Here is a 26,518-nt window from a genome sequence, read left to right on the forward strand (position 1 = left end):
ATATTACTATTTTGATATAAAAATATTTGAAGTAATAGGAAACCGTAATATACAGAAACCCTAATTTTGATTAGTTGATTATTTATTAGACATTAATTAATTTCATTACTACTTTTGCTCACCTAATCATTGGAATAGCAAAAGTAGTAATAAAATTAATTAATTTCTAATGTCTAACTATGGTCTTTAATAAATGAAGTATTTGTCTCTGCTTTTCCTCAGTTCTGTTATTACTGTTTTTGCACTTAAATCATCAGCAGGTACAGACTGAAATGGGTTTGTAAACAGGTTAATATCTTTTTAATAAAAGAACCAGAGGTAATTCGAAATTCACCTTGAGACAAGAAGTGATAAGTAGAGAGGAGTTTAAGTTGTTGTGGTTGTTTAGAACTTTTTTGTGGATGTGTTTTTAGACTTATTTAAATTCCAAATCAAATATATAAACATTTACCTTTTTGTTTCTTTGTAAGAAACGCAGCTTTTTCTCTTTTGCCACAAAAATTGGGCACCGCTCAATCAAATTAACAGCCTGCTGACTCTTCACTCCAAACTGCTTAAGAACAGTAGCTAGGGCGGCAACCAAAGCTGATGTTTTGTCATCTGCCTTTTCAAGATCTTCCCTGCAGTAGTAACGTACTTTAGTTCAGTCTCTCGGCAGTAACGTACGTTAGTTCAGTCTCTCGGTAGTAACGTACTTTAGTTCAGTCTCTCGGTAGTAACGTACTTTAGTTCAGTCTCTCGGTAGTAACGTACTTTAGTTCAGTCTCTCGGTAGTAACGTACTTTAGTTCAGTCTCTCGGTAGTAACGTACTTTAGTTCAGTCTCTCGGTAGTAACGTACTTTAGTTCAGTCTCTCGGTAGTAACGTACTTTAGTTCAGTCTCTCAGTAGTAACGTACTTTAGTTCAGTCTCTCGGTAGTAACGTACTTTAGTTCAGTCTCTCAGTAGTAACGTACTTTACTTCAGTTTATCAGTAGTAACGTACTTTAGTTCAGTCTCTCAGTAGTAACGTACTTTACTTCAGTTTATCAGTAGTAACGTACTTTACTTCAGTTTATCAGTAGTAACGTACTTTAGTTCAGTCTCTCAGTAGTAACGTACTTTACTTCAGTCTCTCAGTAGTAACGTACTTTAGTTCAGTCTCTCAGTAGTAACGTACTTTAGTTCAGTCTCTCAGTAGTAACGTACTTTAGTTCAGTCTCTCAGTAGTAATGTACTTTACTTCAGTTTATCAGTAGTAACGTACTTTACTTCAGTTTATCAGTAGTAACGTACTTTAGTTCAGTTTGTCAGTAGTAACGTACTTTACTTCAGTCTCTCAGTAGTAACGTACTTTACTTCAGTTTATCAGTAGTAACGTACTTTAGTTCAGACTCTCAGTAGTAACGTACTTTAGTTCAGTCTCTCAGTAGTAACGTACTTTAGTTCAGTTTATCAGTAGTAACGTACTTTAGTTCAGTTTGTCAGTAGTAACGTACTTTAGTTCAGTTTGTCAGTAGTAACGTACTTTAGTTTAGTTTATCAGTAGTAACGTACTTTAGTTCAGTTTATCAGTAGTAACGTACTTTAGTTCAGTTTCTCCGTAGTAACGTACTTTAGTTCAGTTTATCAGTAGTAACGTATTTTAGTTCAGTCTCTCAGTATTCGTATAAGTTGTAATTTTACTGTCAATGCTCTATATTATCTTATCAGTTAATAAGTAAAATCTCAAATATTTCTAGAAATACAGATCTAATATACAAGTATACTTACGAATACTTTTCTAGAATTGGCACCAAAACCTGTTCTATAATTTTCAACTCCTTGGTTTTATCTTGCATGGCTTTTTCTAATTCACTGTTGGAAGGTCCAAAACTATTCCTGCAACCTGCAAAGAAACAGATCTCATTCAGTAACTTAAGAATTTCCATGCATGAAGAGATGCTAACATTTGTTTTATTGAAAGAAATTATCTAATACACATAAAAACTACAATTTTTTCTTTTTAGAGTACATTCTATATTCAGTGTAAAAAAATAACAACCAATTTTCCAATGAAAAATAGATTATTGTATTTTCATAAGTACCGAAATGGTATTAATGTTTCATGCAATTTTAAATGTTGTATTTTAATTTGAAATTTCTGTTAACTTTTGACTAAAAGAACCTATCTCAGTAGATTGAAACAACAATTACTCCAGATAAAAAAAACATGGCTAACTTAATATACAGGTTTTACATTTTAACTTATAATGATTATAACAAATGTTTGATTAATTAGGTATCCTTGCCATTTCCAACATTTTTAACTGGAATCCCAGTACCTCACGTTCAACTAAGAAGATACATATTAGTATTAAACCCACATACTAAGCTAACAGTACAATGTAATTCTCATAACATATATCACAATAAGTTAAAAATAAATAAACATCTTTACCAATATTATTAGTGACATTCACACTAAAAGACAGAAAAACTGTACAACTTTTGTCAATGTTTGTCATCCATTATTTACTTCATGTATAAAAGTTGTCTCTCATGTCTGATTTGATACACAGACTAAGCTTGTAACATAAAAACATAAACTTAGCAGTAAATTTGTGTGAAATTCAACTCTCAGTTGTTTATTCTCTTTACTATTTAAAATCACGCCAGAACTGTTCTATGCTGGCCTAAAATAACAAAGCCTAACTAACCTTTTACACCTAAAATCTGCAAAGCTTTTGTTGTTGTTTTGGAATATGATTTATGTCACAAATTAGCATCAATAATTGTGATTTATGATCAAATTTTAAAAAATTACTGAAAAATGATAAACTAAATGAATAAGAGTATCAATGATTTGCTTGAGAGAGAGAATACAGTTAAAATTCTTATGAAAGTCTATGTATGAACAACAACAGCACAGCTGGGTCAAAGTGATCATGTTCCTGTCATTTTTATAGTTACGTTCAACACAGCTATACTTTGATGTATATCAATAAACTTAGCATCAAATTATAGTTTATAGTTTCTATTTTCAGCTTAATTTCACAATAAAGCATCTAAAATTGTAAATCTTCATTTGTCTGTATCACAATACACACCGAGTTGCCTGTTTTAGATTTTGTAGCTCAGTTAGAAAGCCAGGAAAATTATATTAGTCTCATGACATTCTATTTATATCAGTGGCAATATTTTGCAATCTAATTTGTATATTAGAATAAAATGTTCTGAAACTATGTTATTGTTATCAGGATGTAAGGCTAACGTTTCATGTAGGCTTCTACTGCATCAGTAGAAAAGCTCAAAATAGCTAATATTTCAGCAGTATTAAATTTGTTTTTTTATATTGTTATAAAAGAAACTAAAATAAAAAAATGAGAACCATATTAGAACAAATAAGAAAACTTAAACAAGTTATCACACAAGACTTGGTCAGAGCAAGAATGACTGTGTAATTTGAGAAGCATGTGCTGACACTTCAATCCTTTGTTTATGTAGGGTTGTCTATATAATAAATAGCTACACTATATGGCCAAAAGTATGTGGACATCCTTCTAATTAGCACACCTAATGCTAACAGGTGCATAAAATCAAGCATACAACCATGCAGTCTCCATAGACATACACTGGCAATAGAATGGGTCATACTGAAGAGCTCAGTAACTTTCAACGTGGCACTGTCATAGGATGCCACCTTTCCAATGAATCCCTTTGTCAAATTTCTGCCCTGCTAGAGCTGCCCCAGTCAACTGTAAGTGCGGTTATTGTGAAGTGAAAACATCTAGGAACAACAACAACTCAGCCATGAAGCAGTAGGCCACACAAGCTCACAGAATTGGACCCCTGAGCGCTGAAGCACATAGTGCATAAAAATCGTCTATCCACAGTTGCAACACTCATTACTGAGTTCCAAACTGACTCTGGAAGCAACATCAGCACAAGAACTGTTTGTCGGAAGCTGTATGAAATGGGTTTCGATGGCCAAGCAGCAGCACAAGCCTAAAATCTCCACGTACAATGCCAAGCGTCGGCTGGAGAGGTGTAAAACATGCTGTCATTGGACTCTGGAGCAGCGGAAATGAGTTCTCTACAGTGATGAATCATGCTTCATTATCTGGCAGTCTGACAGACGAATCTGGGTTTTGCAGCTGCCAGGAGAACACTACCTGCCTGAATGCATAGTGCCAACTGTAAAGTTTCTGGGAGGAGGAATGGTGGTGTGGAGCTGTTTTTCATGGTTTGGGCTAGGCTCTTTAGTTCCAGTGAAGGAAAATCTTTATGCTACAGCATACAATAACGTTCTAGAGAATTGTGTGCTTCCAATTGTGGCAACAATTCGGGGAAGACCTTTTTGGTTTCAGCATGACAATGTCCCTGTGTACAAAGCAAGATCCATAAAGACATGGTTTGCTAAGATTGGTGTGGAAGAACCTCACTGGCCTGCCAGGAACCCTGACCTTAACCCAATCAAACACCTTTAGGATGGATTGGAATGCCGACTGCAAGCCAGGCCTTCTCGCTTGATCTAACTAATGCTCTTGTGGCTGAATAGGAGCAAATCTCTGCAGCCATATTCAAAAATCTAGTGAAAAGCCTTCCCAGAAGAGTGGAGGCTGTTACTGCAGCAAAGGGAAACCAAGTCCATATTGATGCCCTAATTTTGGAATGAGAATGTTCAACAAGCACACATGGTTTTGATTGTCAGGTGTCCACATACTTTTGGCTATGTGGTGTATATGCATTCTCTAAGAGGGCCTAAGTGCAACTGAAAAAAACCCAAAAAACTACATGAAAATTCTATCAGCTTTAGCCATAAAAATAAGTAGTCTGTTATAGTGTGCAGTCATTACAGAAAGAAAATAGAGTAATTTATATTTATTTTGTATTTTTGTTACATGGTGGTTAAATTAAAGAGAGTCAATACATAAAGAAAATAAAAATAGTTTTACAGAAAAAAAAAATTCACATTTCTAAAGGTTATATAGATGAAATATGAAAACTGCATGATGTAAAGAGTGTCATTCTCAGCATGTATATCATATTTCACTCAGACTGACTTGGTAAATGCTTCATAAATTCAAAAACAAATCTTTAGTAAAAATAGTTAATTAAAAATCTGAATTTTTATGAACAGCTGACTTCTACCATTTTTTACTAAAAGCCTGCTAAAGTTGATGAATATATAACTGAAACATTAAAAGTCATAGTGTGTATACTTTCATTATTACAAGGCATGCAAAAATGACCAATCTTTGACCATAATCAATGATAGAAAGTTAAGCCTACAAACCAAATCAATGATAGAAAGTTAAGCCTACAAACCATAATTAGTGATAGAAAGTTAAGCCCACAAACCGTAATTAGTGATATAAAGTTAAGCCTACAAACCATAATTAGTGATAGAAAGTTAAGCCCACAAACCGTAATTAGTGATAGAAAGTTAAGCCTACAAACCATAATTAGTGATAGAAAGTTAAGCCTACAAACCATAATTAGTGATAGAAAGTTAAGCCTACAAACCATAATTAGTGATAGAAAGTTAAACCTACACATACAGCTCAGCTCTTCTGTTCATATTGAGACATTTTACACACTTAATTTCAAAGTTTTAAACAACTTTATTATTAATGGTATGTCAATACAATTAGCACCTGAAGGTAGTTTATAATTCAAAGCTGTATAAGATTTAGTTTCTTAATTTCAAAACAAAATACTTAAAAACATTCTCTATGTTCAATTCTCTTGTCATTTTATGTTTGAGTACTTCCAGTTTTTTTTAGTTATATGAACTACAAAATCTCAACATGGTCTGCCTAACCCTACAATCTGAACATGAATGCTATCTGTATTATTTTAGAAAACAGATAGAACATCTCACACAGAAAAAGAAGAAGAGGTGGAAAAAGCTGGGCCTTACCAATATGGGAATTGAAGAAAATACGCAAATGAATAAGATAGTGTGTTTATGTAGTAAAGGATTTCTCCAGCTTTATGAGAAATCACACTAGAGCAGCTTTTCAAAGAAGTAGCAGGTATGGGCAGTGACTAATTCAGCATTAGAAGAAGCGAGCAGTATCCATTCATTCATGTAATGGTTAGTCTGGAAACCTAAAAAACACATACAGAGCTAAAGGAAAACAAAAGTGAGGTAGGACTCATGGACTCATAGTGACGTGAGGTGTCTCCAGATAGGTAAATAGCCAAGACAAATCTATGATAGGTCTAGAAACTCCAGTGTTTTTGAAGATGGTAGTTAAATCCTGATTGACCCGACTGACAGCTCCTTTGTGCAAGAAAGTCTTGTGCACACTTGGCAAGATGGCTGGATGAGATACAATCCTGAGGAGAAGGGAAGGAATCTCAAAAGTGGATAGAGGGGAAGCAGAACTGAAGGCACAACCCACATAACCTATGAAACTCAAGTGTATTAAAAATAACACACAAACTAAACATACATAAAATATTCATTACTAACAAAACTTAGAAGTGTGTGGAGTCAAAGTACATAAAAATAACAAACCAGCAAAATTATGAAAGTCAACATAAAACACTAAACAACATCTAAATTACAAAACCACTAATGGAACTTAGAAAACAAAAGACCCTTAAATACCGAACATACAAGTCCATTCAAAGAATCTACAAGACAAAAAACACAAAAGTAAAAACTACATGAAGAACATGAGAATAAAAAGGCACCCAGTTAACAATAACAAATTTTGACTTAAATCTAATCTCCAATTATACATGACTAGTAAAATAAAAATTACAAAGTAATTAAATTGAAAGTCAAAACTACCAAAAATGATAAATCAACAATAACAAATTTAGCAGAAGTTAAAATTCTCCTAACAGTAAAGATTGTGCAAAGCCAGTGTATGTATGAAAAACAAAGTAATAAACTATAAATGCAAGGTTAAACTGAAGGTAACCTAGATAGCAAACGATGTGTAACAATCTAACTTACCAAACACTTAGCACAGAACATATTGAAATAGCAAAAGATGTGTAACAATCTAATTTACCAAACACTGAGCACAGAACATACTGAAGGGTTAAATTATGAAGTGCAAAATTAGGTCTATCCACACAAGCTCTCATAAACTCACTAAACATCAGCATACCTACAAGGAGTGAAGAATGTACACTGAAAGACTTACCACAAATTTCCTGGGAAAAAAGAACAATACTTTACCCAGTAAATTACACAGTGGTGCAGTAACAGGTTGAAAGTACCGTAGAAAGAAACTTTGACAGAGTAGTTATATCTTTCTTCACAAAACATTATGACACTGCTGACTGAACATACAACACAAACTCGTTGCAAACTAAGCCTGCACTTTCCTACATATGTTGTTGACTGCCTATTTATGTGGGAATTTCATCATCTGCCACATTAAATAACAAATTCATATGAACTAATTATAATTTGGAAAACAAATATTTCTAAAACAAATGAGTAGAAATAATGGAAATCAAACAAAAGAAGTTGAAACTGATATAAGTTATTGATCAAGCACACTCAACATTTTGTAGTCATATAAAGAACAGATTAAAACATGTTTATACAGTACAATGCCAATTGAAAAAAGTGAGAACTGAGCTAAAATAATAGATGGAGCTACCTGCGCTAGTATATAGATAGTGCAGTATGTTATGAAAGGCAATCACATATTCAGCACACTTTGAAAATGGCACAAAAATAATGGGGTATAAAAACGGGTAGTGTTTAGAGGGTAAACAAAGACTGATTCAGCTTTGGGAGATAGTATCGTTTCAGAAGTCCACTCGTTATGTTTTGTTAGTTCTAGATATAAGATCACTTGTTGCATTAATTACTATATTTGATTAGTTCTAGGTAGAAGTCCACTTATTACATTTCATCAGATATGGGAAGAAGTTTACTTATTACAGTAATCATTGTGTTTGATTACATCCAGGTAAAAATCTGCTTATTACGTTTGATCAGCTCTGGGAAGAAGATCTCTTATTTTATTTGGTGAGTTCCGAGAGGGATATCCTTTATTCTGTTGATATTAGTTATGGGTAAAGGTTTCATTAACCTAAAAACAATATAAATGTATTCCACACAGTCTGATGTTTTTTAAAAGCTGAAGATGTTGTGTTTAAATGATGACAAAGTTCATTGCCACTTTGTTTGAAGCTGGTTTCAGATTTAGTAAAGGCCATACAAGCTGGGTTTAAGAATATTTCAAAACACTTTTTTTCATCAAAATAAAATTATTATTAGATCTAGTAGCCAGCGAGTGTACACAAATTCAAGTTTTTAAAGGTTTTAAGACTAAAATCCATTTTTCCCACCTAAACTGTGACAAGAGCTGTGATTATGAACATAGTGAAAGCTGTTACAAGAGAGAATTTCTAACAGCTGGATGTATTTCACTCTGCTTTTTCTGTTATTTTAAGAAATCAAATGTACTGTAAGTTTTATACTACACAGAGTATTAAATATGGATAAAATACATTTGTTTTGTTTTTACCAAATAGAGTAAAAACTACAGATAAAACATTTTGTTTTTTCCACAACATATAGTACTAATTACAGATATAAAGTACTTTGAGTTCTTTTTGTCCTAAATTCAGCAAGTAATTCATTAAGCTCTTCTTTTGCTTTCTGTTTGGCTTTTGCAAAAAGATTCCTAAGAACATCTTCTTTTTCCAGGTGGTTTTGAAGGGCATAATCTTTATAATAAAAAAAGTTACAAAACTTAGTCACACAAGAAAAATATACGTATGTCACTAATTAAATTTGTTTCATAACATAACAGTTATTTACTATTCAATTAAACTGATACTAATTATAATCACAAATTAAGATATAAATATAAGAGACAAAACTAAGTTGTAACCAGGACTCCGACATGTAGTATTTGTACTAGAATTAGTCGGTAACGTTACAAGTTTTACTTTTGCCCAACTTACTTAGAAATCACCAATTTCTTTAAAAAAAATTATATCATCTTTAAAATTTCAAACATGAAAATCAAAGTATCTGAGTAACTAAGTTTAAAATATATTATAATGTTTATTATCAAAACTCTAAAAATAAACTTACTGTACAAAACTCTTCTTACCGATTTCATGAAGAATTGTTTCATCATCATACTTAACTTTTAGGGGCTAAATAGAAAAGAGAGAGAGAAAACAAATTCACTGTAGCACAACAACAGTGATATTAGGAATCAACACACAACTTGTGATACTGAACTAATTAGCGAAATCCACTATAGTGACTGAACCATTAACAAATTGCTTACAATGACCAATCACAAAAAGTCTAATCTTCAGTTTTTCTACAGTTGATAGAAATCATAAAACCATAATAATTGTGGATTAATTACACAGGTAACATTTATCCTGCAATTCTAAAGATTGATAATACTTCTATATCAAATACTAAAGTACTTTATTTAGATGTAAACATTAAAATAACTAATAATATTAATGTAATATTAATATTTATGGTAAAAGAAATGATTTCACATTTCTAATGTGTACTTTCATCTTCAAACAGTATGTACCAGCAAGTACAATAGAGAGCATTACAGACTCACAGCTTAATTAGGTACTGCAGAATTTGTAGTAATGTACAGTTCTTAATATCTAACATTAACATATTAGTATATAAATTGATTTATATAGTTCTGATGACCTATAGATGAGATATTTAAAATACTATTTCTATGAACAATCTCAGGTATCCCTACACAAGCAGCACCTCCACTTGAATGGCATACATGTATGTGTGTGTGCTGTTGTTTTTTATCTAAAGAACTGTTATCTTTCTCAAGTTGTCTTAAAGAGCATAAAAAATAACTAACCATGATAAGCGGCCCCAACTACATTCACAGATCTAACAATTATTCAATGCATTTTAAATATTTTATCAACATGAAATGAGATTCAATTTGCCATGAAAACAGACAATATATGTAGATATTTTTTGATATGGACGACTTGGACATACACACACACTAACAACAACATGACTAACAATTACTTTGTGTTTTGTTTGATTACAAATTAATTTTACCTTTCTATAATACTAATCCAGTACTAAATCTACTGGGCTAATAATTACTCATGCATGTTTCCGAGTAAAATCTTCAGTGGATAAATTTCACTACTCCAGACGGTATTAATTCAACTGAAAAAACAATTATTTATTTCTAAGCCAAACAGTTACTTCAACATTATTATGTACTTCATTCAAATTAGATTACCACACTGTATTAAAGAAACATAACAATATTCCTGTTTTAAGGCTTATCTATCTGAATATTAATTTTTCTACCTTCATATACATCAACAGGAATACATTATGTGACTATTTATAAATTACACTATATTTAAAGAAGGCTTTGGTACAGAATATAAATGAATACAAAGATGAAAAGAAAATATTTACAGCATTATGCAATAGGAAAGTTGAGTGGATTTCATAAGCCCATTTCTTCATTTCCTTTGCTGTACCTTCTTGATAAATATTTGTGATCAAGTAGAAAAACTAAAAATAAATAAAATTTACGTAAGCCAACATCTTCCATTAGCTGCAGGTTTATTCGATCACCAAGTTTTTCAGTAGTAACAGTCTTAAATCAAAAGAGCAATTTAAATGCTGAATAAAACCACATTTCTTTTACAATACAAAACAACTGTCAATCTTTTGTATGTCAATTATAACATACAAAATCATATTCAATCAAAAGATCCTGAATCAGAATATTCGTTTAGAAATGAACAAAGCTGTGAAAATCAGACTGTTGAATAACTAAGTGTACAGAGGTGAATAAAACAACTGCAGCTCTAACACAACAACATTACTTACTGTCAGTTAGTTGTAGACTATACCATATTAAAATCAGAACACCAATGACAATTTCTTTTAAAGACTAACTCTTTAAAATCACCACAACAAAAACTTTAAAATACAAACTACTGCATTTCAACAAGAATAAATATCAGTGACAATACTTACTAAGTTAAGTTTTCAAATTAAATTTTTATACCTATGACCATCAAATGTTACAATTAACCATTAAATTTTTGATATAGTAATTTACTTTTCAAAATTTAAAAATAACTTTTATTTGTGTACAAATGTAAACTATACTATGGTGCTGTTTCAGTAAAAGTTAATGAATGCGTCTCAAGGAAAAAAACTTATTTTGTAATCAAACTAAAGAAAACAATGTTCATCACACCTTTACAATACTGAATCCAAGCAATAACACATACATTAACTGGCTAATATCACAAGTGTTAAAAAAAAGTTTGCTTAATTATTGTCACTAAAAACACACTTTGTAAGTATTCCATGGACAAACTTAGCTTATTTCATAATTAGAACTATAGTTTATAAATTTTATGAAATTGGACTTTTCTAAAAAAAAAACACAAAAAAAAACAAAATATTTCTGACTTGAAATGAAACTTCAAGATCACTGATGTTCCAGTCCTTACAATTACCTGAACAAAATGTCTATTACAGAATAATGGACATACAACACAAAGTCTGGTGATATGTTAGAGAGATGGCAGAAAGACGCTGTATATTACATCACAGAGAGACTTTGATGAAATGCAGTGATCAGATGGCTGCATATAGAAGAATATAAAGATGCACACACATCACAGAGGGAGTATGGAGATATTTTAATAAGATATGCAAGCCTAAATAACAGAAAAATGTGTATATAACAGATCAGAGAAGGAATACCAAGAGAAATCTGAATTTGAATCCCGTACCTAGTTAAGAGTAGAAAACATTTAGAAAGATATTTAATCCCAGTGGCTGTACTTCAAGAATACAAAAACAAGTATACACAACATATAGTGAGTCTAAAATGAGATTTTGGAGTTTTAAGTATAAAACTAAAAACACTTAGTTTCACTTGAAAAAAATATTTGAAGGTAATATTCTACCTTCATTTTCATATGTGAGAACTTATTTTATATTTAGCTATGTTCAAAGAAATTACTCTGACAATATATGTGGGTATTCTAAGAGCATATACTGTATATGCTACTTGAGCAAGAAAACATTAAACCAAGCTCTAATTCTGTACAAGACATCTGTGTTTCAATTGCCAGTAATTGCCTAAAATTATAATATGCAGAAAACTAATGTTAATAAATATTACCAACCTACTTCCACTATAATGTGCTTTAACCTGTTGACTGCTGTATTTCAGCTGCTACAATACAACTCTAATGCTTCTTCATTTTGTAACTTTTTTCGTGACGCCATTTTGGATTGAAAGTGAATCAATTTGTAAGGAGGTCAAATGCATGTATGGTGCTGATATCTAGCATTGAAGTTAGGTATTATAGAGACTAAATTAACTCGTCCGTGGCACTGTGTTACTGATCGGTCTGGACGAGTTATCTCGTTTATGGCACTGAACAGGTTAAAGTCGACCACCAGGTGTTCGAAATTCGAACAAAACCAATATTCTGAATTGCTGCCACCCTAAATGGTTTATTCTACATCAAGCTAAACAATGGCTTCAGCTTAAACCTTTCATTTAGTGACGTATTACATGTGAATGACTGTGGAGAATTTCAAACTGATATCTCAAATATCAATAAAGTTATGGCTTCTTAAAGTGTAGATCTGAAACTTGAAAACATCTGAACAAGCACTACATCACATCTGTGACACAAGCACACAACTGTTTGATAGCTTATCCACCTAATTATATTTCTTCCATTTTTTTAGCACAGTATCATCAGATCTTTGTTATTGTGTACATACTAAACACAAAGAGCAATAAGTTCTAGGAAACAATATATAGGTTTTCAAATAAATACGAACCACAAAAATGAGTATGTACACGACCTTTAACATTGTGTTTTCACAGTTGATTTATTTACTGTGTAAACAATTAAAAAGATGCTACAGTGATACAGTATAAAATAAATTGGTGTTACAAACCAACATAATTATAAAAGAATAAAATATGAAGTTGAACAAACCACTGACTATATATGTTTGCTCTCAATTATAAAAGTTCTCCAAAATGTATGCAGTATAACTTTTAAACAGTAACCAAAGGGTACTGAACAATTTTAATTGTTGAATAGAGGTGACTGTTAATAGATATTTACAACTACATTAACACAAATATTCTTCACTGATCATTAACACTACCATATCATATAGACTAATAATAATAACTGACATTCAATCCCAACAACCTTACAGTAAGTATCTGACTGATCTTCAAACCTTTAGTGGCCTGTGCACCTCTCACTTGTTGGTATTTATGGGATATATCTTTACAGCTTGAAATTCAGTGCTTTTTGCATAGTTATCAGAAACAATGTGGACATTTAACAATGAAATTTGGAGTTGACAGGTCCAAGGGATTGCTGGTCAAGGGTAGTAAAATATATACAAAATATTATGAAGGGAATAAAAATTGGCTGAGTATGAAAACTGACCATTACTGGACATTAGACTGTAATCACTTAAGTCACATCTGATAATGGTGAAAATGTCAATCACACAGTTAAATATTTCATGTCAAAGTAACATTAGTTTTTTAATGTTACAAAATTTTTATCTGCATTACTTAAGATGTTGTGATTTTGTGAGTATCTGATAGTAAACAGATAACTTACATGCTGTACTTGTATAACAGTAACATTTTAAACTGAACTACCGGAGTTGAAAAGGAATGGCCTAAACTTACTTTGCACACTAAACAAGCATTAAACATACATATTAAGCTTGAGTACATTCCTCAATTCTAAATTCTTCTGTATTAATCACATAACATAGTTAAATGTTAACACTATGAAATTTAACGGTGTAAAAAAACAAAAAAAAATTATTTTTTTCCGTATAATAACTTAGGTATATTTAAGTACTTACTAAACTTGCAGGTTCACTGCTAGTAATAAGAAAATGCATGAAAATAGCCAAATGAGCAGGATGTCTCAAAAGTTTCCACATTGCATTAAATGGACCATGATTTTGTAAAAGACCCTGCAATTGAAAATGAGTCAAATATGATTTTTCAAATGCATGTTACGTCCAAAATTTAATATAATTTAAACTTAGATAAGCGACATTAATTCAATAAAACTTTAAAAAATGACAAAGAAACAAATTGATAGAAACTCCATATTATTAATAAAATCCATCTCAGAATAGCTGGTATGGATATTAATGCTTTCACTTTCACCGATAAAGCAGAGAACTACGTTTCAACGTTCCTACGTCATCTTCAGGTTAACAAAAGATGTAGATCTTAAGTTGACCTAGGAAGATCGAAACGTTCTGTGCTTCATAAGTAAAAGTGTTTGTTTTTTAATTTTGTGCAAAGCTACACAAGGGTTATCTGCACTAGCTTTCCCTAATTTAGCAATGTAAGACTAGAGGTAAAGCAGCTGGTCATCACCACCTACTGCCAACTCTTGGGCTACTCTTTTACCAACGAATAGTGGGATTGACCGTCACTTTATAACACTCTTATGGCTGAAAGGGCGAGCATGTTTGGTGCAATGAGGATTCAAACCCACAACCCTCAGAGTAGGAGTCAAATGCCTTAACCCACCTGGCCATGTCAGGCCAGTAAAAGTGTTAATAACCACACCAGCCATTTTGAGATACATTTTTATTTCAAGTGGGTTACTCATCATCACGAATTAACAAAAGTGTAATTTTTGTTTAGTCCTCTGGACAGCTGTTAAATTGCATATACTTACCACTTCAGAATCAGAAGGCCAGTCCTCATCTTCTACTGATGTAATGCAATACTGAGAAGAATGTAAGCCAAGAAATCCATGAGGAATGTCTGGAGGTGTGCCATACTAGATCAAAAACGTTTTTAATTTAAAACTTGCTGTTGTTAAATGCCACACAACATTTGAAATTCCATAAATACAAAAGTAAAGTTTCAGAAGTATCAAATCAACCCTTTCAAGATTACGGGGGTGTCAGTGTATAGACTTTGGTTTGTTTTTTTATCATTCTCATGCCAGAAAAACTTGCACTGCATGAAACTTGGTAAAAACCTAATAAATAAAACCTAGTTATGATTTTAGAAAATTGATATACTTTGATTTAATACAACTTTTTAGATTAGGAGAATTTCAAATCTTTGTCTTAGAAACTGTTTTTTTTTTTATTGTTGAACAGAAGCATAAGGCTTTAAAATGGCATTCCCAACTCTGTCAAGTTTGTTACAATGACTTTTTCCACCAAGTCTTCATCAAGATGAATTTGTAGCTAGAAAATATTTTTAATTTCAAAATATAATAGGTTATAGTTGTGTGCAATAAACTTAATAATAATATTCAAATAATAATAATATGAACCAATATAATATTTTGCTCTTGTTCACTGTCTTTAGTGGAACTTGGTAATTTATTGATCAATATCACTGATTATCTACAAGTAGTAACTACATCTATTAGTGCTATGTAAACTAATCAAGCAATTAAAATTACAATTAAATCAGTTAATGAAAATTAGTTTCTGAATGTTAATTTTTCACATTATTCCAACAATCAGTTAACCCTTTTGAAACTGGCTCAGTATAATACACACAAGTTTCTCGAGAGATTTGCACTAACTTTCAATACAGCATGCTTATCTTCACAAACTTTGGTAGACTTTTTTTTTAGAGATTACAAGTATTCTGTATATAAAAAAATCAGATTTCTTTAATAAAATATTTTTATTAAACATTTGTTTGTGAAAACAGTATTTAATTACTAGCCTAAGGGCAAAGTGATTTCATATTATGATTAAAAAAACTGTTTTATTCACACAATCTCTAAAACCTCCTAAATACATTTCAAACACTTGTTTTCAGTAAAACTTTGTATTTCATGTTACTTTCAACACTCTGTGTACAGTCTATATGTAAAAAACAGCTGGTTTGGGCTGAGAAAATTTTTTTATGTAGAGGAGCAAACAATGTTTTGACCTGCTTCGGTCATCGTCAGGTTCACAAAAAAAGAGAGAGGTAAGTGATCAATAGCTGGCCACATGTTTGAAGAGGGTTGTGTAACTGAGTGTAGGAATGTAGAGGGCGTGCTTGGATGTTTGATTATATTTATTAATATAGGTGTAAAGGTGTTCTTTTGTATTGGTTTATTTTGGGCTTGAGTTGTTGTATAAGTAAGGCTTCTTTAATTTTGCATTTGTTTATGTTTGTTTCTTTATTTAGTATTTGAGTGTTTTCTATGGTTATGTTGTGTTTATTTGACTTGCAGTATTCGTAAACGTGTGAAGGTGACTTTTTATGTTCTTTGAATCTGGTTTCCATTTTTCTACTTGTTTCTCCAATATAGAAGTTGTGGCAGTTATCACATTGTATTTTATAAATAATGTTAGTGTGGTGTTTGTCAGTGTAGTTCTTACATAGTATAGACCTCAGTTTTGTGCCTGGTTTTTGAATAAATTTGGTATTAACTGGAATGTCATATTTTGTTACTAGTTTTTGCCAAATGTTGGTTATTTTTCTGCTGATGTTGGGAATATATGGTATGCAGCAGTATATGGTTTCGTGATTTTTTGATTCGTGAGATATATTTACTGTTTTTGGTTGATTTTGCTTTCTGGCTTGGTGTGCGCGTATAATGTTTTCTACGGTTTGTGGAGGAAACTTATTGATGTTGATGAAGTAATGTTTTATTTTGTCTAATGTTGGTTTATTATAGTGTGTGTATGTTTTCTTATAGCAAAGCCACATCAGGCTATCTGCTAAGTCCAATGAAGGGAATTGAACCCTTGATTTGAGCAGTGTAAATCCATAGACTTATCACTCTTCTAGTGTCCTAACAGGGGAACTGGTTTGTTACCGAAATTTGAACAAAGCCAAATAAGCAAACTGCTGATAAACTGCAGGTCAAGAACCCCTACAATAAGTAATTAATTAAATAGTTATCAATAACTTCAAAAAACTACACATTTTTCAGTTATGTGAAATATATTAATTTCAAAAACCACTTGCACTCTAGAACTGTAAAAAAATAGATTTTTAAAGCTATAATCAATGAAATATTATATCAATAAATTATCTTGCATGTTGTAATAACTACACTAATAAACAGCTTTAGACATACTTGACACAATAACCGGAATTATCATTAAGTATCATTATCACCTCTTCTCTATCTACATCCTCGTTTCCAACACTTTCCATAATTTCTATACTTCCAGAGTCTGTAGTGAGTGGTGTGGCAGGAGGAGTTACTTTTGGGCTATCTGTCGAACTTTCATTATGACTATAGGACAGACCCTAATCCAAACAGAGAGAAAAATATGGCACTTATTCTTAAATGTTTTCCTAGGAATGTTGGTTCACAAACTAAGAACTACTTTAAAAAAAACACGGTCATTAATTTTGACATCAAGATGATACTATCTACAAAACAGTTAAAGAAAATATAATCAACATCAACAAGGAACAAATTTAGTGCAATACCCTTCAATAGTAAATGATGTACTACATAAATTACAAGATAGCATTACTAAACTACTAAATTTACTTGTAATAATACAAAAACAATTCTTCAACACAGAAATTAGAAGAAGGCCTGACAAATCTTTTAAATTTACTTGTAACACTATTAAACTACAGGTACTCCATTGCATAAAATACAGTTTGAACTTCCTAATCTACTAAATTTATGTACAATATTATGAAAAGGCAGCTTCTTTGTTACAGACTGTCCTGAACCTAGTAAATTTACCTGGGATATCATGAATATACTTATTTCATTTCAGAAATTATATTACGAGTCAACTAATGTTAAAATTATCTATAATACCCAGTCCGCTCAAACATTGAAGTTTAAATAAACATATTCACCAGTTAGGGTTTCCAGATTTGCTTCAAAAACTTCAGTCACTTTTCTTGACACTTTATTATCTTACATAATCTCTCATACCCATCCCAACCTCAAACCTTTTCCGTTTAAATATGTTTTACAACATTTATTGATCACTTTTAATTTTACTTTTCAATGAAATGATTAATTATTATTAAATCAAATAATGCATTTCATAGCGTTATAGTTTTCCATCATTTTTAGAAAACATTTACATTAATGATTTTTACAGGCTTGAAAATTATTTTCAAATTTTTAAGGATATACAGGAACAGCTCTAATACTGGTTATAATTTGATCTTCTCTTTATTGAGTTTATAATGTTTTAACACTCAAGATTTGAAGTGACTGTCACTAATGATTTTCATGCTCCACACCTTAAAAAATCCTAGTGACAAACATGAAAGTAGTGTTTATGTAATGAACAAAATACTACTATTCATACAACATGGTTGAATGTTCGCAACATTTTTATCACAGGCATTATAATACTAACTTTTTCTTTACCTGAAATACGTCTCATTGTCACATACCATTAGAATACAAGAATAGACTTATCACACACATAATACTTGTTTATAATCTTCTCACCTTGACTGACTGAGGAAGATGATGCAAAGTATGTGACTTTCTCCCAAATGGATAATGACTCACTTCACTGTATGTCCGTGAAAGACCATAAGCTGGTTTAAAGATGTCTATTTTCTGCTGGTAAAATTTTAGAAAATCAGACTAAAACTGTGATTAAAAGATATTAAAATTACCTGTACTCAAGATATGTCTGTAAACTAAGAATATCGGATCAACTCAGAACTTAATAAGTTGGAGTATAAATTAAAATAGTTTTGTCATAAAGTTTGCATATTGAATTTATGTAACCTTTAAAAATGCACAGTTTTTTTTCATTACCTGGTATTTACTCTCCTCTACTATGAACTGTCACTAAATCAGCAATATATGGTAAAAAAAAAAAAAAAAGTTGATAATTTTGGCACCAAATACATAATAACATGTTGTATGGTACTCTGTAAAACCTCATGGCATGTGCACTTTCATCTTTACTCATACACAAGATTAATGAAAATATTCAATGATCATGGTGTAGAAAATGATTCTAGGTCAGAAGTCTTGGAAACATTATGTGCAACAAGATGCAACACCTTCACTCTTCATAATTAATTTCACCCAAATAACTTAATCTTCAAAATTTAAAACTACTACCTCATACTTGTGATTTGAAGTATATTTTAACAGAAAAGACTAAAATGCACTTCAATCACTTTATAATATTCCCTTGGTGAACGGTCAAGCATATTTGGTAACAAGTTTCAATCCCTCGATCTGTAGATTGTGAGAGGAGTGCACTAGCCACCAGGCCATCTCAGGGTAACAAATAATCTCAATAAGACAAAAGAAGAAAAAAAACTATTTAAAAACCTTTATGGAATTCAATGGAAAATCAGTTCTATCATGTGTTCATTGCAAACATATTCTCAGTGTTGGTATACAATAATATTTTGAGTCCAGTTTCGTACATCTGTCTTAGCAGTTAGTTAAAGTAGCAAATGTTATCAACAGGTATATAAGAATTGCATTGTCAGGAACGTCCTTGTTTTAGTAATATGTAGTAAAGTACATGAGTGTGTTGGGTTAAAGATTCTTCAAACATAGGTGTCTACAACTTATTGGTGATAAATCTGACAATAAAGGAACAGCATGCATTGCACTAGTTTTTAATAAATATATTAGAAACAAACTAAACAACAAATGTACAAAATTATTTACACTATGGAGATCACAATTATATGCTAAACACCACACAGTTTTCTTCTTGTCAAAAGCCCATTTAGGCCAATTTATTTGCTTTAGGATTCAGATGACAAACCTATCTATTTTAATTTAATTTCTATCATCATAGTATTCATGTATAACTCATATACATTATTGCTGAGTTATTATGGTCATATCCTGTACTTCAAATAATCATCAGCCTTTTCTCAAAGCCCACTGAAACAAGTTCAATTAATTTAGAACATCCTTTGATGAAATAACATACTCTCTTTATGTCTTTCAAAACTGTTAATCTCATTAATGTATCAACCATTATACTTTTAATGTTTGTTTTTCTTATAGCAAAGCCACATCGTGTTATCTGCTGAGTCCACCGAGAGAAATCAAACCCCTGATTTTAGCATTGTAAATCCGTAGGCAGTACCAGTGGCGGACACTTTTCATACCCATGATGGTCAACTTTCCTCTGACCAATTTTCTCTTCACATCACTTGCCTTTCTCTCTTATGTGGCCACCAATATTTACAGATCTATCCCTTAGGCCTTCTAGAAACCTTCATAGCTTCAATAACAATGGATTGCAAACAAAACATTTCATAACACTGACATCATTGAATTACATAAAATAAATAATACTACCCACATTTAACAGTGTTTTATATTTGACATACATTATCATGTACTTGTTAATTTCTTATTCAACTGCAGATTTTACTTACTATGCATTTTTATTAAAATAATAAACTTTAATCAGGCAGTCATGTCCATATTTAGAAAACTAATAATCATAGTTTTGAATATTGAAAAATCTTTAACCTTTTAAGTAATTATGTATGGTTATAAGTGTGTGTCTGTGTGTATATACATACGCTTACTGAAATTTATTCTCCCCTACAAAATGCCTTTACAAATTTTAAAATATTTAAACACTGTATTCAGTTCAAAAACTAATTCTTCAATCCAGCATAAATTTACTTACAAAATATAAATTATATTTTGTATAACAAATACGCTACTTTGTAAAATACTTGGCAGTTTCAGAACTCACCCTCGACCCCTTTAAGTTGGTTGGTCTTGTGATGTTTTCCAAAGATGATGAGAGAAGTGATAATCTCAGAGCTGATTTTCCAAGATTAGAATCTTTCTGATGCCACTTGTTTTGAGAACAAGCTAGTGTTGGTACAAATTCAGATCTAACTGAGTCATTGAAAACATGTGGGGCTGTTGCACCACTTTGTTCAGATGTAAGGAGAACAGGAGCAGATACTCGATTGGCAGATTTTCTGACTGAGGGGGGTGAATGAGAAGATGAAGGTCCCTAAATAAATGTAAGAATAATACAAGATAATTAAATATTAGCTGATTTAAGAATTTAGGCTTAAAAAACAAAGAACAACTTAAAAATGCTTTCAAGAAAACAATGTACAAGCAAAATAAAATACTAAAAAAAATATTCAGTCCTTATAAGATAAACCTAATTATTTATTCAAAATAAAAAAAGTTACAGCTAACAACTCACTATGAGAGATAATCACTTATGTGTGTGTGTGTTCTACCAAACATCACCCAGAGTTGCATGAATCTATTACTGTAACTTTTTATACAGTAACTGTATATGTAGATTATTTTATTTTAGGATTTTTACCCAAGGAGAAGAGAAAAAATAAGACCCTGAATAAAGACATACTTCCATTTTTCTTTTCAGTTTTCTCTTTGACTTGAAGACAAAAAGTACTTAAGTTAAATGAGCCAATTTTTACCTTCTACAAAAAAGCATAAGCAATGATAATGTATTTAGAACATTAGGGACTTAATTTGTTTCTTATAAAGCACAGCTACATAAAGAACTCTGTTCTTCTAACAGTAGATATCAAAAACCTAATTTTTAGTATTATAAGCCTACTGACTTACCACTTAAACACCAGGTGGGCTTTAATGACAGAAGAAAGAAGGAAGAGAATCATTAACCATTCTTCTATAGACAAATTTTAGCTTCCTTAACAAGTACCCTTAGCTATTTTAATAAAATTAGAAATTTCACTAAAGTATAAACACATTTTTTTTTATTCCAATCAATTACAAACTGTAATTAAAGATTCTATATGTCATAATGTTCATCAGCAATAAAATATGGCTCCTGAGCTTATTTAAAAGACATATATCACATCAATGAATTGCATTAATATAAAATTACCTTACCAACACTGAAGCAATAACTTCTGTTTAACATTGTCAGTAGACAGTTTAATTTCTGTACAATATACTAAAGATAGTGAATTTATTCAAAAAACTCAAACGTATTTCAGTGTTTCAATGGAAGTGATGTAATTATAATAGAACTAAAAATAAAAATGGTATAATTTAAATAAAATTAAAAAAATGAAACACAGTAACCTAATATCATCAAAATACCAAACAATTAAGATAAATTAAAAATACTATATAGTATCCTAATAACTGTGTATTCAACAATAAACATTACATAGCAACCTAACAGTACACTCAAAATATCAAACAATCTACACAAAAATCACTGTCGCATCCTAATATATCTGGTCTGAAAGTATGTATATTTTTGCAAAATATCTTCAAATTTTTCATTGAAAAATATATCAAGATGCATCAGCAGGGAAAATACCAAACAGTTTATATAAAAATATCACAAGGGGAAGAAAGAGGAAATTATTACAAAAGCAAGTACAAAACAAATAAAACTAAGGCATTTTAAATGTTTAGTACTTAAAAGGTATTTACAGAAGTGAAGCCGACACAGATGTAGGACAACATTGTTCATAAGACTTAATCCATTAGTTTCACATACTGCATAGAAAATACTACAAAAATTATAAAAACACAAAAAAAAAAAACAGATGTGGATGTTCAAGCTAATTAATTCCCGAGACTGGCATTACAATCCTAATTATGGTCATAACATTTAGTTGAATAGTTAGTAACTAATGTCTCAAAGATGCCAAGTTTCACAAAATGTTAGGAATGACATCAACATATTCTGATCTAAAATCTTAAAAAGTATAACATCAATCCTCCAATTTTAATGACATACTTAATTATGGTATAATAATTTTGATTATTTAAAGCATATTCATCAAATTTTAATCTGGGACAACACACTAACTTACTTAAGACTTTTCTTCATAGTGATGTAAAATCTGGCGTATAAAATAAAAACTTGCACCTCAAGATAACTTACCGATTCATAGCTTCCAGACGTTAACTGAAAAAGCTGGTCTTCCAGAACTTTCACCCTTTTTGTAGTTCCTTCTATTTCCTTTCGAAGTTTGTCTGATGAATTCTTTGAATTTTTCTTTCGTAGACCCTAGATAGAAGAAAAGTAATGTTTATGGTTACCTAACAGTTTTTAATCTTCAATTATGATATTATATGAAGTTAACATTTTAAATTTTTTACACTCATTACTTATCAAAATGGTTAGCTTTTACGTTTAGACTTCCTTGTCTAACATTACCTAACCCTTACCTCCAAATATCGTACTTCCTTGTCTAACATTTTCTTTATCGTGTGGATCTTTCCTTTATTTAACTGATGTCGTTTCCTAGCCTAAAATAGTAAAAATCAAATTTTTTCAAAACCTTTAACCTACAAGTTATTTTGGACACACACGATTAAAAAATCATTTTACCTATAGCATTTTCTAATAACATTCACCATTTTCAATTCATTCAACAGCACCTAAACTTAATCAATCACTGATTGTACTTCACAGGTGTCTGTAATAATTTCAGTATGACATTATCATCATGATATAATAATTATATGTCATCATAACTCTAATATTAAACTGTACTTACTGTAGTCAGTGTAATGTTAACACAATGTTCTTTCAAGAACATTCTAATTAGGATTAACCATGCTATAGCAAATATTATTTCACAAATTACTTTTATATATGGATGCATCATGAACCATAATAGTGGTTTCTAATAAGGAACATAACAGGAATTTGTTCAAAACTCTAACGTACCATTTGGGCAAAAACCACCTTAAAATCAAACTTATTCTTGAAACAACATTCAAAACAATCAATTTCAACAGTTAAGAACCATTCAAACATTGATAATAAGCAAAATAAGTGATTTCACTATTGTTAGACAAAATTAGTATCTGTCCTTTTGTTAATATTATTATTTCACAAGCCAACACCAAAATTTGCTCAGTATTTTTCATTAAAACCTAGAAAGATATACCAAAATGTCCATCATTTATTTAAAATCTGATTATTTTTCCATTAAAAGCTGATTTCCATGGTTATAAATACATAATAGCTGTGATGTTCTGAGTGACTGCTTTTGCACTTTATACATGTTACATATGTTTACACAAAACTTGACGTAAGACGAGTCAGCTCTGTAAATAATTATTTTAAAATACACTCAGTTTTATTTAAAGCAATATATTAGATATATTTGTTTTATCTGAAAAGGCTGCTTTTCTACTGGTAAACTTTTATGCATGTTGGGTGGGGATTGTCTTACTCTAGGCATATGTTTGTCCACTGACAAACAAAAAAGAAAAAGACCAGTACACAAGATAATTAAAAACTGAGAACTTGAAATCCACAAATAGGGAATTTAAAAGAAAACAAGACTATAGAGCTACTCCTGATAGTATTTTTAAGCAACAAATCCCTATTACGATTGCACCACGAAATTATGCGAGTAATATCTACCACAATGTGGGAGCTCATAAGAATACTGTTAAAAAATAGAGTGCAGTTTTAAACTTAAATCAACCTTCTTAAATTTGTGATGCTACAACTTTTCAAAGCCCTCCACTTTCCACCATTAAAAAAATCCAGTATTTATCGAGTGTTTTCTTTAGTTGAAAACTAGAACTCGTGTACTTTCTGGGCATTAATTGAAAACTGCCTTGTGAGAGTTTCCTTATTTTGCTGTTGTATATCCTTATCAAAGTTGCTATTGTTCATCATTACTCGAGTTGACTGTCTCTGTGAGGATTTCTGTAACTCTGTTCCAGGAAGTTTTTAACAGTGGAAGATTACTATAATAGATTTTGGTACTCAGATAATGGTGGTGGTTCTTTCTACTGTTTATTATGCTTAGCTGAAATCACGAGTATGTATTCAGTATTTATTACCACTTCACTATGTCATACAACTGTTTCTATTTTTAAATACGCAGTATTAAGGTAGAGATTATAAATGTTGTCAATAACTGGCAACTTACATTAACTCTGTCACTTCTGTTTATTTTGTATGCATTATTTGTGTTATTCCAGCAAGTATTTGAACACAGCATGCTGTCAAAGAACAAATAATGTTTCATGTAGATTTAACAAGGTAAACATGCTGTTGCACTTGTTTAGAGTGCATAAATCTATGTTGTATTCTCTTAAAAGGAATATTATTTCATTCTGATGAGATCGTTTTGTTGCTACTCATATTTTGTTACATTACACTGTGACACTGGCAGGAGCAGTTTATACTTTGTTGTACATTTATTTATTTTGAATAAGTTCAGTGATCACTGGGTGGAAAAACTCCAATACACAATAAACTGTTGAGAAACACAACATTCAGTTGATCACGTATAGAACATATGTAGCTTAAAATTTATTCTACATAAATGGACGTAAAGTTTAGAAATAAGATTAGTAAAACTGGTAACTTAAAAAGGGGAACATGGATCATCAAAACTATACAGATGTTGAATTAATATGCAAAGAATGTATTTTCAATCCTGTAATTGAAGACTTTAAAAACAAGTAAACAGACAAGGCTGGAAATAGTGTCTATATTAGTCACAATAGGGATTTGTAGTTTGAGAAAATAATGTAGACACTATTTCCAGCCTTATTTGTTTACTTTAATAGACATTAATGACATGGTGAAATTTAAAAATTATTTTACAGTAATGCATTCAACCATTTATGGATAAATTTTATATAAATGACACTTTGAAAAAAGAACATTTTAAATGCCGTAATGTTTTACCCAATATTAGCTACTCCTAAGCAAGGAAAGATTTTATTCACTGATTTGACATGTTTTTCTGCCAATGTAAGATTCATTATCTAAGCCTAATGTAAAATTGCAATTGAAAACATTGTTAGAGTATATCCCATAGCAACTAAAAATGATATGTTTAGTTCTCTATATTCATATACTTTGCTTCCCAAAATGAAATATAAATAGAGAAAAGACTTACATCAACTGGCTGAGGACCAGTAATTCTCTCAGAAGACAGCGACATCTCATGAAAAAAACTGTTCTCCAATTGGCTCCCACTAGACCACCTGTTATTTTGACCATATGGTGTCCTCAGTAATGTAAGAGACACCTGTGTTCCAGCTAACCAGAAAATAAAAGAACAAATCAGTTTCAACAATTTGTCTCTAATGGTATTACTAATGTACTAAAAACTAACAAATGATCATCACTTCAACTTATTAACATTATTTACAAACAACATTCATAAGCCTGACTCTTGAGAGTTTCAGATGGTTTTGTTGTTGTTTTTTAAATGTTGCTATGTTATTATAGAGTCGTTTCATTTTCTAAATGATTGACTGCCCCTTTCCCACCAAATATTGTGTTTGGTATTTCCATGTGACTTGTACATGTTTTTGTAGTGAACTGTGCAGCCGAGATAAATTGTTATGCACACAGTCTAACACTTATAGCTTATAAACTACTCAACGCATTCTAGAACTATCCAATTAAAATTTTTAAAAATCTAAATTACAATGCTAACTTTCCTGACTTTCAAGCAAAATTCTGAAAAGTATAATATGTGAAGTTCCATTTATTTGAAGAGTTGCCATTGAAATTCTTATTAATAACAAAACATCTTCAATGTGCACAGTATATCTATTATTCTTTACTTTATTG

The 26,518-nt window shown here is 31.0% G+C and overlaps 2 protein-coding genes across 2 annotated transcripts in view; one reads left to right on the forward strand and one right to left on the reverse strand.

Annotated features, from left to right (window-relative positions):
• The window catches only part of LOC143239760 (uncharacterized), a 44,136-nt gene extending 18,164 nt beyond the window's left edge, over positions 1–25,972 (reverse strand). The window contains exons 1-13 of the mRNA XM_076481226.1: positions 25,836–25,972; positions 23,128–23,208; positions 22,841–22,966; positions 20,678–20,947; positions 18,430–18,543; positions 17,112–17,246; positions 14,704–14,808; positions 13,868–13,981; positions 10,397–10,495; positions 9,063–9,108; positions 8,545–8,670; positions 1,753–1,867; positions 452–620 (exon numbers count right to left, since the gene is read on the reverse strand). Coding sequence (XP_076337341.1) covers positions 452–620; positions 1,753–1,867; positions 8,545–8,670; positions 9,063–9,108; positions 10,397–10,495; positions 13,868–13,981; positions 14,704–14,808; positions 17,112–17,246; positions 18,430–18,543; positions 20,678–20,947; positions 22,841–22,966; positions 23,128–23,208; positions 25,836–25,880 — 1,545 coding nt within the window. The 5' untranslated portion in view covers positions 25,881–25,972. The remainder of the gene's footprint in view (positions 1–451; positions 621–1,752; positions 1,868–8,544; positions 8,671–9,062; positions 9,109–10,396; positions 10,496–13,867; positions 13,982–14,703; positions 14,809–17,111; positions 17,247–18,429; positions 18,544–20,677; positions 20,948–22,840; positions 22,967–23,127; positions 23,209–25,835) is intronic.
• LOC143239467 (uncharacterized) overlaps positions 1–26,518 on the forward strand; it is a 386,069-nt gene that overhangs the window by 303,924 nt on the left and 55,627 nt on the right. The window lies entirely within an intron of this gene.

This window comes from Tachypleus tridentatus, chromosome 13 (assembly GCF_004210375.1).
Source record: "Tachypleus tridentatus isolate NWPU-2018 chromosome 13, ASM421037v1, whole genome shotgun sequence".
NCBI classification, from domain to species: Eukaryota; Metazoa; Arthropoda; class Merostomata; order Xiphosura; family Limulidae; genus Tachypleus; species Tachypleus tridentatus.